This window comes from Mandrillus leucophaeus, unplaced genomic scaffold, assembly GCF_000951045.1.
Source record: "Mandrillus leucophaeus isolate KB7577 unplaced genomic scaffold, Mleu.le_1.0 Scaffold365, whole genome shotgun sequence".
In the NCBI taxonomy this organism is placed as follows: Eukaryota; Metazoa; Chordata; class Mammalia; order Primates; family Cercopithecidae; genus Mandrillus; species Mandrillus leucophaeus.
Genome location: NW_012103865.1, coordinates 1,651,587 through 1,663,875, shown reverse-complemented (window position 1 = coordinate 1,663,875; position 12,289 = coordinate 1,651,587). Strand labels below are relative to the sequence as shown.

Genomic DNA, 12,289 nt, shown 5'->3' with positions numbered 1-12,289 from the left:
TTATATAGAAACTGTGATAATGTGTCTTTTTCTTTTGCTGACATTGTTTTTTTCTTCCAGTTCTCTCTATCCCCTCTATTTTGATTAGTCTGGGCAATAGATTTTAAGTTTCACTAGAAAATAGTTTAAAATCATTTGATGCAAGGAGGACAACAAATAATCCAAATAGATTATGATACCAAAACACAGGCAACAAAAGGAAACATACGGAAGTGGGATTTCTTCAAACTAAATGTTTTCACAGGGCAGATGGAACAATCAACAGGATGAAAAAGCCACCTATGGAATGGGAGAAAAGAGTTGCAAACCATCTATCTGATAAGAAGTTTGTATCCAAAACATATAAAAAATGTAGACATCTTAATAGCAAAAAAACTCCACAAATAACCCAATTCAAAAACTGGCAAATAACTTGAATAGCTCTTTTTCCAGCGAAGACATAAAAATGACAAACAAGTATATGAAAAGGTGTTCAGTGACACCAATCATCAGAGAAATGCAAATCAAAAAACACAATAAGATATTACCTTACACCTGTTTGGATGACTATTATTAAAAAGATAACAGATAATAAGTGTTGGTGAAGGTGTGGAGAGAAGGAAGTCTTTGTATATTTGTAGGAATGTGTGTGGGAATTTGTGTGGAGAAAAGGAAATCTTTGTATATTTGTGGGAATGTGAACTGGTTATATCACTCCAGTATATGTTGGATGATGATATTTTATATTGGAATATATATTATATATAGGAATATTATTCAGCCATAAAAAAGGAAATCCTGTCATTTGTTACAATGTAGATAAACCTGGAGGACATTATGGTAAGTGCAAAAATCTAGGCAAAATGTAAGATCTCACTTATATGTGGAATCTTAAAAAGTTAAACTCATAGAAGTAGAGAATAGAACCATAGTTTCTAGGGGATAGGATATGGAGAAATAGGGAGATGCTGGTAAAACGTTCCATTATCAGATGAACAAGTTCTGGGTATCTAAGGTACAGCATGGTGGTGATGGGTGTGTTAATTAATTTCATGTGGTAATCATTATGTAATGTATAAATATACCAAATCATGTCATACTTCTTGAATATATACAATTTTTATTTATCAATTAAATATGGGGAAAAAAATACAAATAAGGGGTAGTCTCATCCTTGGAAAACACCATTTAATTTAGCAAGTAACAGAAAGAATACAATTATTTCCTCCTTTAAGAAGAAAATTCTTAATACTATAAAAGAAAGCAAACATCATTTTAAAATTATCTTCAAATATATATGGAGAGAACTTTTAAAATATGTCGCTCTTCTGAGCTTCTCTAGTCCAGTGTGGAACAAGTTGATAAACAGCTAGGACCTTGAAAAATCCATTGCTATTACATCAGAACCACTTCGAAAAAAAATTACATGTGCTAGGAAAATAAATAAAATTTACCCCATCTTCTCTTTGAGAAGGAATGCTGATCTATTAAAAAGATTTGATTGCAACAATGTAGCAATGTATTTCACAGATCTATTTTGGAGTTCTATCAAATATTGAAAGAACACATGCTTTCGAATTTGCACAAGATTTTCAAAAGAAAAAAATGAGGGATTATGGCATACCTAATTGTGTAAGATTATCATAACCATGATCCCAAAACTAGATAGGGAATGTGAAAGGAAGAAAAATTCACTCTGAATGGGGAAAATGGATAGAAAACTTTAAAAAATATATAGCAACCCCCATACATTCATGTATAAAAATATTTAATGCATCATACAAACTTGGTTTAACTCAAGACAAAAAAGTTTACTATTAGAAAATACTCGATTATTTGCCACATTATTAGTAAAAGAATAAAAGCCATATGATCATATTAATAGACACAGAAAGATATTTTAAAATTAATATATATTCATGATTTTAAAAAATATAGACCTTACTACTGATGAAATGCACATAAAGTAGATAAGCTTAGAAACAAAATAAAAATGTCATACCCCTATATATTAGTTTGTTCTTACACTGCCATAAAGATCTATCTGACACTGGGTAATTTATAAATAAAAGAGGTTTAATTGGCTAACGGTTCCACAGGCTGTACAAGAGGCATTGCTAGTGAGGCCTTAGGAAACTTACAATCACGGTGGAAGGATGAAGGGGAAGTAAGCACACATTCCTATGGTAGTAGGATACAGAGAGTGAAGGGGGAAGTGCTACATACTTTTAGACAGTCAGATCTTATGAGAACTCACTCACTATCATGAGAACAGCACGGAGAAAATTTGCCCTCATGATCCAGTCACCTGCCACGAGATTCCCCCTACAACACTGGTGATTATGATTTAACATGAGATTTGGGTGGAGACACAGAGCCAACCTATATCAACCCATCTTTTTTAACATTATACTGATAGTCCTAACCAGTAGAAGAACACAGGGAAAAAATATAATAATATCAGGATTGGGGAGAAAAAAGTAATATTGTTATTTTATTTTCAGATTATATAATTTTCTATATAAATAACCTAAAAAAATCTACAGATAAATTATTATAATTATTAAAACAATTAAGCACGATCTTTGCATTAAATAAAACAATATCAGAAGCGATTGTGAATTCACCTTCTGGCCATGATAGAATAGCTGGGATGGTATTCATCGACCTACAGAACTGGAAAACTGACCAGAATATATGAAGCAAAGGTTTTCAGACATTGGACAAAAGGCAGGGCAAAACAGTACTATCCCAGAGAAGGAAAATAAATGAGGTGAGTCATAAGTACCCTTGCTTATTTCCCGGAGAGAGTTACCAGGCCACAGCACAAAGAGAGGGAACTCAAATGGAGCCCATGGTCATCCTGAGTTGAGAAGACAAAATTTATAGTTTGGAGAAGAGTGACAAAGAGGAGAGCTAAAATGAGGGAAAACTTTCAATATCTGAAGATGGTTATCCTTCAATCTTTTGCTGACCTGATCTTTGCATAAATATGAGGAACCTTCCTAGGCCAAGGAAATAACCATCAGACCGAAGTAAAAAGACTAATCTTTAAAGTTAACACAAGGCTCGGAATAGTTCATGTGCTCTCCAGTGAGGATGGAAAGACCTCAAACACACAAGACATTGAGTAGAATCCTTAGAAAGGCATAGCCTCAGGAGCAGTGCAAATTGACCTTACACTTAACACTTGGCTGGACCCAACCTAACACCCCTTAAAAGCAAGACTCGATACGTAAACTAATTCCAAGCAGTTTAAGTGCTTCCCAGAGAAAAGAGAAAAATATTTAAAGGAAAACAAAAGTACTCGGCACCAAAAAACATGAAACTCACAATACTTACAATCCAATAAAAGGAAGTCCAGGCATGCAAAGTAGCAGAAAAAAAGTTCCCAGGACACAACATAAGGAGAGGGAACCGAAACAAGCCACAATAAAGAGAAAAATCAATCAATAAAAACATATACAGAAATAACAGATGATATAATTAGAAGACAAGTACATTAAAATATCCATTATAAATAAATTTCACATTTAAGTTGGTACAGGAAAGCCTACACATAATGAGGAGAAAAAAACCCAAGATATTAATGTTACAGGATCCTTGGGGTGTCACTTTGCCAGCTGTGGCCGGTGGCACCTTTGCCCAAGTTTTGCTCAGGCTCGCTGGTCTTGGTCCACCCGCTCAGACTGGCAGGCTGAGTTCAGTTTTCACTACCGGCCTGGATCTCATGCCTGCCAAGGGTGAGCCAGGCATAGAGCAGTGAGGTGTGTGTGAGTGAGCAAGCTTGGGTCTGGCCTCTATGCACACCCAGGCAAGTCAGCTATGGCAGGGTGGGCAGCCGCAGATGCTGACATTGGTGCCAGTTCTCTGTCAGGCTGCAGCTGGAGCAGGTGTACTGCAAGCAGCTTCCACAGCTGGCACTGGGCAACACGGTGGCACCTGGAAACTGGGAGACACCAGGAACCATGGAGCCCCCAAGAGGGTGTTACAGCCCTGGCTCGGGGAGCTCCTAGGTCTGGGATCCGTGAAGGGCCACAGCTCTTTTCGCCTCTCTTCCCTCGTTCTCATTGCTCACAACATGGTGAGAAAAGGATGTGTTTTAGCCCTGTTTGTGTTACAGCTCCTCCAGTCCTGCCATTCGGCAGGTCCCAAGTTCTCATCCTGTGTCGAGGAAGAATGAAGTATGCGGACAAGTGGAGCGTGAGCCAGGCAAAGAGGTGCTTGACTGAGCAACAGAACAGCTCAGAGGAGACTCACAGTGGGTAGCTCCTCTCCACAGGCAAGTTGTCCCACAGTGGGTAGCTCTTCCCTGCAGGCAGGTAGTCCCCGACATCTGCTCAGTTCTCAGCTGAGAGGAGATCCACAATGGGTAGCTTTTCTCCACAGGCAGGTTATCCCTACATTTACTCAAGTTTGGCTGAGGCCGGGGGGTTTTATGAGCTTCAGAGGGAAGGAAGTGCATGCTGATTGGTCCATGGGCAGCCATGGGGTGGTATGAGAAAAGCACCCTAAGTTCCATTCCGGTCTGCAGAACTGGCAGCTTGGACCCCAGGTTTCAGGCTGTCCCTGGCCTGAAGATGAGGTTTCACTGGGGACCCATCCTTTTCCGCCCAGGAGCCAGTCCGCCTCCTGCTGCCATGAAACTGCTGTCCATGGTGCCCATGGCACCCAGGCTGTTCATGCTGAGGGATGCCTGCAGGCCCACGCTGAGCCACCCTTAGCCCCCTCTTGGCCTTCCTCCCATGCATGTTAGGCCAAGGTGGCAGGGGACTGGTGTGTCAGCGCTGCCCTGAGGACACGCACACCTGGCCGGGTCGTGACAGAGCCGGGGCTCAGCTACAGCTTTGCTCCAAAATTGGAAAGGGTACCAGTCACTGAGAACGCGGAGAGTCCAGGCAGTGGGAGCAGGCACTCTCTATCCTGTGGGGGAATGGGGGCTTCCTGGGCCCCCGAGAGTGCGGAGATGCCCAGGTCCGCTGCCGCCGCTGGGTGGCTGCAGCTGCACTCCTGAGGGTGGGGTTGCTGCCCCTCCAACTTGGAAGGGGGTGGGGCTTCTGCCTGTTCCTGGCTCCCGCGAACTCCACGGAGCTGCAGCCCCAGCCGCATGTCCATCACTGCAGCCACTGCAGCCGGCGTCATGGCCGTGGCCGCTCCAGACAGGCTGCTGCTGCCATCATTAACACACCCAATTCAAACTACTAGGTGATGAAAAACACAATATCTAAGGTTAAAAAAAAAAAAAAAGGCAGTGGATAGAAGTAACAGCAGATTCGACACTGCAAAAGAAAAGATAGGAGAATTTGCTGATATAGCAATAGAAACTATCCAAAATGAAACAGACAGTTATAAAAGAGTGAAAAAGTTGAATGTGCTTCAATAAGTTGTGAGTCCTAGAGGGAAAAGGGAGGGATGAGGTGTGAGGGAAACATAATCAACAATTAAAAGCCCCACAATTTCAAATATGATAATAACAGTGAACCTGCACATTTAAGTAGCTCAACAAAACTGTGGCATAAAAAAATAAAAAAATAAAAACATAACAAAGTGCTATATTCCTAAAATGTTGAAAATAAGTAATGAAGCAAAAATTACGAAAGGAGCCACAAGGAAAAAAGGCACATTGCATACAGAGGAACACAGATAAGACTTACAGAAGAACTGAAAGATGAAAAAAGTGCCAACCTAGAATTCTATGCCCAGAGAATATATATTTCAAAAATGAAAGAGAAATAAAGACCTATTTAGTTATACAAGTGCTACAAAAATGCAGAGCCAGCAAACAAAAGCATCGTAAGCAAAATTAAGGTCATAAATCAATGAAAAAAATAGTAAAGATTAAAGCCGAATTAATAAAACAAAACAGTAAAACAAAGACAATCAAAGTTCTTTGCCCATTTTTAAAATTGTGGTTTTTTTGCTATTAAATGGTTTGAGTTTTTAAATGTTATCAAATGTATAGTTTATAAGTTAAAGAAGTCCAATTTATCGTTGCCTAACCCCAGATTGCTAAGTTTTTTCCCATGCTTTCTTCTAGAAGTTTTATGATTTTACTTTTACATTAATCTTCTAATCCACTAAGAGTTAGTTTTCCTATGTAGTGTATATAAAAAAAAAAAATCCTTCCTTCCTTCCTTTCTTGATTGTTTGCTTCCTTCCTTCCTCCTTTCCTTTCTTTCCTTTTCTCCCCTTTCCCCCTTCCTTTCTCTTTCCTTCCTTCCTTCCCTTTTTCTTTCTTTATATGGGTGTCTAATTTTTCAAGCACCATGGTAGAAAAGATTATCTTTTCTCCTTTGAATTACCTTGGCATCTTTATCAAAAATCAATGGACTGAATTGGTGAATTTCATCTAGTTTTGGACTCTTGTCTATTTCATTAATCCGTATGTTCACCTCTGAAGAAATATTTCACTGTATTGACTACTGCAGTATATTGACTGTATTGACTAAGTTTTAAAATCAGTGAGTGTGTCAAGTTTGTTCTACATTCCAAAACTATTTTGTCCATCCTCAGCTTTTTGTTTTCATATAAATGTTAAGATCACATTGTCAAATTTTTGAAAAACTCCTGATAAGATTTTGACCAGGATTGTAATGAATTTACAGATCAAATTGGAGAGATTGCCATCTTAATAAAATATTGAATCTCCCAATCCTTGAACATGACATAAATATCTGTTTAGTTCTTCTTTAATGTTCCTCATTTTAAAAATGGTTTCCACTGTATAATCTTGCACATATTTAGCTTTCCCTTAAGTATTATTTCATGATTTTATGCTCTTTTACATGACACTTTGATCTAATTTTATTTCCTACTTGCTCATTGCTAAAAATAAAATGTATTATTTATTACTGACATGTATCCTTTGCCATTGTTAAATTCCCTTATTAGGTTTTTTTTAAATTTAATTTTTTATTTTTTTTGAAACGGAGTTTTGCTCTTGTTGCCCAAGCTGGAGTACCTGCTGGGTTCAAGCGATTCTCCTGCCTCAGCCTCCCAAGTAGCCGGGATTACAGGCGCCCACCACCACACCCAGCTAATTTTTTGTATTTTTTTAGTAGAGACAAGGTTTTGTCATGTTAACCAGGCTGGTCTCGAACTCCTGACCTCAGGTGATCTGCTTGCTTCAGCCTCCCAAAATGCTGGGATTATAGGTGTGAGCCACTGCGCCCAGCTCCTTATTAGTTTTGATAGGGCTTTTTTGTGGCTTCTTTGAGATTTTCTATGTAGATGATTATGTCATCTGTGAGTAAAGATAGGTTGACTTTTTTTCTTTTCTGATCTTTATTCTTTCATTTCTTTTGCTTTCCTTTTTTCAGTGACTAGAACCTAGAATATTGAAATGGCGTGCTGAGAGTGAGCGTCCTTGATTATTCCCAATCTAGGAGAGAATCATCTAATCTTTCACCATTAAGAATGATGTTAATTAATAGAATTTTGTTGATGTCTTTTTTGTATTTAGGAAATTCCCTTCTATTTCTAATTATTTAATTTTTATCATTAATAGACATTGATTTTGTCAAATGTTTTTATCACCTATGGAGATGAGCATTTTAAAAAATCTGTATGCTCTTAATATAGTGAATTACATTAGCTTATTTTTTAAAAGGTTTTACTTTGAAGTAATTTTAGCATTACAGAAAATTTTCAAAAATAGCACAGAAAATGTCCATTAATATTCTCATCTTATGTAACTATAATACAAATCAAAGAACAGGAAACTAACATTGTTGCAACTGATATGATTTTGTTATTAGCTAAATTACAATGCTTAATTTAATTTCATCAGTTTCCCATTCATTTCTTTGGTCTTTGTCTTTTTTAAAAATTTAAGATCCTATCCAGGATCCCAGCATTTACATGTTATTTCTCTTCAGTCTCCTTCCTTCTGTAGCAATTCTAGTCTTTCCTGGACTTTCATACCTTAACACTTTTGAAGAGTACTTTGCATTCCTGTGACAAAAGTAACTTGGAAATAAATAAGGATGGCATTACCACAAAGGGTCACAAAATGACTTTTGGAAATATTACATATTTTGTTTGTGGTTGTCATAAACTTTCATCAAAAACTCGGAGAACCATACACTTAAAATGGCGAATCTCACTGTGTGTACAATATGCACCATTAAATTTGATTTAAGAAAGAAAAGAGAAAAAGGACAAATAATGTTATAAAAAGGATATAAGTACTAATTCAGTAGACATTCAAAAGATAATCACCAAAGTTATGAAGAGATTTATGTCAGTAAATTTAAAAACTTAAAAATAGACAAATTCCTAGTAAAATGTTATTCATTAAAAGCTGATGGAATATAAAATAGCCTGAAAAATTCTCAGAAACATTAGAGAAATGAAATACTTATTAAAAGTATTCCTACAAAGCTAGTTATATGGGTAAGTTCTATCGAATTTTTACAAGGAATTGTTTCTGTCTTACATTCTTTGGAGTGGAAGTATGTGATTGTGTGTTACAAAATGTGGTGTTCTGAGGTAGTAAGTCAGGCAATATAGGTAAGCCTATGTTTTACTTGGCAATAGATATGTCCTGACATGGAACTTTTATTCTAAAGGAAGGGATGTTTCTTTCTAGTTGGAATGAAGCCTATGATATCATATGAGCCCCGTTTTCAGTCTTCTACTGACAATGGAAAGTTAGGCCAGATGATGTCTACACTTATTTCATATCTACATTATATAAGTTTATGACAATTTATCTTAAAGCAAAATTGTCATCACTCCACAGACTGCCTCCTTTTTTTGATTTCCATATGCATGAACTATAGGATCATGTCCATTCATTTTAAAAATTAAGAAATGTCAAAAAAGTGTAAGAGACTGTTGAAAGCCACACTGTCTCCTTCCCCTTGTGTGTCTGCTTATGGCTCTTAAATTTATCACAGATTTGACTTTCACTTAATCTCTAGCAAGAGTACTTGGATAGCCCTTAGCACTTAGTGAATGGGCATAGAGAGTTATGCACTTACATAGTACTTAAATAATAGTTGACATTTAGTATTTGTGATGGCCCTTAGCAAATTGTTTCTCTGTAAATTGGAGTGTGATAAAAATTTATTTTAAAGACTATTTCTGGTTGTATAATAAGCATCAGTAATTTTAAAGTACATAAAATACCAAGCGGGTTAAATGTTTTGTAGCCTTTCATGTTATCTTCTGATAATGGTTTCCTTATATTTGGAATGGGAATAATAATGCCAGCTCTCCCTATCTTACTACATAAAGGATAAAGAAACAAGGCTACAATGTTTATTGAGTATAAATATACCTTCTGGATTATGTGTCCCCCTCCCCATACTTGTGTTGAAGTCCTAATCCCTAGTACCTCAGAATGTGACTGTATTTGCAGATAAGGTCTTTAAAGAGGTAATTAAGCTAAAATGAGATTATTGGAATAGACACTGATCCAGCACGAGAAGTGTCCTTACAAGAGGAGGAGGTTACGACACAGACACACACAGAGGGATGACACCTACAAGGCAAGGAGCGAGCCCTCACAAGAAATGAACCTTGCCAACACCTGTATGGCAGACTTCTAACCTTTAGAGCAGTGAGAAAATACCTTTCTGTTATTTGAGCCACCTACGCTATGGTACTTTGCTATGGCACTCCTTACAGTAAATTAACAAAACAGAAGAAATGAGATGACAGACAAAAATGCACTTTAGCAATTAAAGCTATTCAAATGCAAAGTTATATTGTCCAAATTAACAATAATAAAAGTAATGTCGATACCCATGTCTCTATGTGCTGATTTTGCTCTTAATTTTTTTTTTTTTTAATTTTTGCAGTTATAGGTTTTTATTTTTAGGAATAGAATTCAAAATAAAAAGAATGTATTTTTCAAAAAAATAAATAATGGTAAACTCTTTACAGTAAGCTCATCTGCTATATTTGTCTTCTTTGGAAAACAAGAGTCACTAACTGTAGAGCACCATAGCTGCGTGGAGGTGTTTCTCACTTCGTCCTGTTCCACTTTGCAAAGAAAGTAAAAGATCTCTGAAGGGTAGGTGGTTTAGGAAGCCCTGGAAGTAAAAGATTCTCCTATAAGATCTCTATTTGCCTACTGCTCGTAATAGTAACATTTTTAGAAGCAGCGTGGGAGAATGGTTCTGAGTGTAGAATCTAGATCCAGACAGCCTGAGTTTCAACTAAGAAAAGTGGTCAGGCACCGTGGTTCACGCAGCTACTGAGGCTCAGCTTTTCCTTGGCCAATACTGTCATTGTGTACCAACAACCTTTGGTTATATTGTGATCAGAGTGAAACAAGATCTTTAATTGATGTTTCTCCATGAATCACAAATATAATGCATGTGGCTACTTACATCACATGTTATTGTGAGCAAACGTTCAATTGTGAAAATGCATTTGACCAAAAATATAACCTTTCTGAAATATGGAAAAATAACCAGTTATTCAGTGTAAGATCTAGGAATAGGTCCATGATTACAAACAATGTAACAAACCCAACAGTACAATAATATGGTACAGTTTCTTCCAATTACTATCAAGAAAAAGAAATGGAGACTAAACAAGTGTGGCAGGTCTAAGGGGGCAGTGCCATACTCCACTTATCATGCTGCTGTGACATAAAAATACCCCACATCTCACTCCCCAACTCAACAATTCAGCCTCCTACATAACATCCACAGTACATGCTACGTCATCTCCTTCCTGGTTGCCCGGGCAACGTAGTTTATGCCTGTCAGATCTAAGTTAGGTGGAGAACACTGAGGCAAAGCTGTTTTCTCTAAGTCATCTTGACGAGTCAAGTTGCCAGCTTTGATGTTAACCCAGAGAATTTCCATAATAGTTTCTTCCAGGCCCCCTTCACCTCTTTATTTCTTAGACTGTAAATCATGGGGTTCAGCATTGGTGTCAAAATGGCATAAAAGAGAGAGATCAACTTCTCCTGAAGGACAGAGGGACTGGAGTGGGGATGGATGTAAGTGAAAATGGCCATGCCATAGCACAGGGCAACCACTGTGAGGTGAGAGGCACACGTGTGGAAGGCTTTCCTCCTTCCTTCTCTGGACTGGATCTTTAAGATGGTGGAGATGATCCGGATGTAAGACAAAAGAACCAGACATAAGGGTGTCATCAGAAGAACAATGCTAGACACCATGATGGTGACCTCGTTGGAGGAGGTGTCCACACAAGCCAGCCTGATCACAGCTAGAATTTCACAGAATATATGATCAATAAACTTGTTTGTGCACATGGGCAGCTGAAAGGTGATGGTGGTATGCATGAGAGAGTTAATGGATCCACTGACCCAGGATGTGATGGCCAACTTAGCACACAGCGCTCCATGCATGATGGCTGAGTATCGCAGGGGGTCACACACAGCCACATAGCGGTCATAGGCCATCACTGCCAGGAGAACAAACTCAATCCCACCCAAGGCCAGGGAGAAAAATAATTGGGCTGCACAGCTCTGCAACGAGATGGCTTTATGTTCTGCAAGAAAATGTGCCAGCAGCTGAGGGACTATACTTGTGGCATAGGAGACATCAACAAGCGAGAGGTTGGTGAGAAAGAAATACATGGGAGTGTGGAGTCGGCTGTCCACTCTGATCAGAAGGACAATGAGACAGTTCCCCAGCATGGTCACCATGTACATGACCAAGAATAGGACAAAGAGGGAGACCTGAGCGTCCCAGTCACTGGAAAGGCCGAGGAGAATAAAGTCACTTGCCCAAGTCTGGTTATCTGTTCCCATTAAAATATTCAAGGATTATTAATCTGTGGAGAGAGTCAGAAAAAAACAGAAGCTGTTGAGTAACCATAATAATAACTTTTTTCTTTTTTTATTATACTTTAAATTCTGGGATACATGCACAGAATTCAAGTTTGTTACATAGGTATACACGTGCCATAGTGGTTTGCTGCACCCATCAACCCATCATCTACATTAGCTATTTCTCCTAATGCTATCCCTCTCCTAGCCCCTCACCCCTCGACAGGCCCTGGTGTGTGATGTTCCCTTCCCTGTGTCCATGTGCTCTCATTGTTCAACTCCCACTTATTAGTGAGAACTTGTGGTGTTTGGTTTTCTGTTCCTGTGTTAGTTTGCTGAGAATGATGGTTTCCAGCTTTATCCATGTCCCTGCAAAGAACATGAACTCATTTTTTTTTTAATAGCTGAATAGTATTCCATGGTGTATATGTGCCATATTTTCTTTATCCAGTAAATCATTGATGGGCATTTGGGTTGGTTCCAAGTCTTTGCTATTGTGAATAGTGCTGCAATAAACATATGTGTGCATGTGTCTTTATAGTAGAATGATTTCTA

General features: G+C 38.1%; 1 protein-coding gene across 1 annotated transcript; it reads right to left on the bottom strand.

Annotated features, from left to right (window-relative positions):
• Positions 1 to 10,762: 10,762 nt before the first annotated feature.
• LOC105546637 (olfactory receptor 2F1-like) lies at positions 10,763 to 11,716 on the bottom strand. Its single transcript, XM_011989915.1, has one exon. It carries the CDS (start codon positions 11,714 to 11,716, stop codon positions 10,763 to 10,765), a length of 954 nt encoding a protein of 317 aa, XP_011845305.1.
• Positions 11,717 to 12,289: the final 573 nt, after the last annotated feature.

Bases quoted from the DNA above. Each gene is read 5' to 3' on its own strand.
- LOC105546637 (XM_011989915.1), bottom strand. From the start codon at position 11,716: ATGGGAACAGATAACCAGACTTGGGCAAGTGACTTTATTCTCCTCGGC.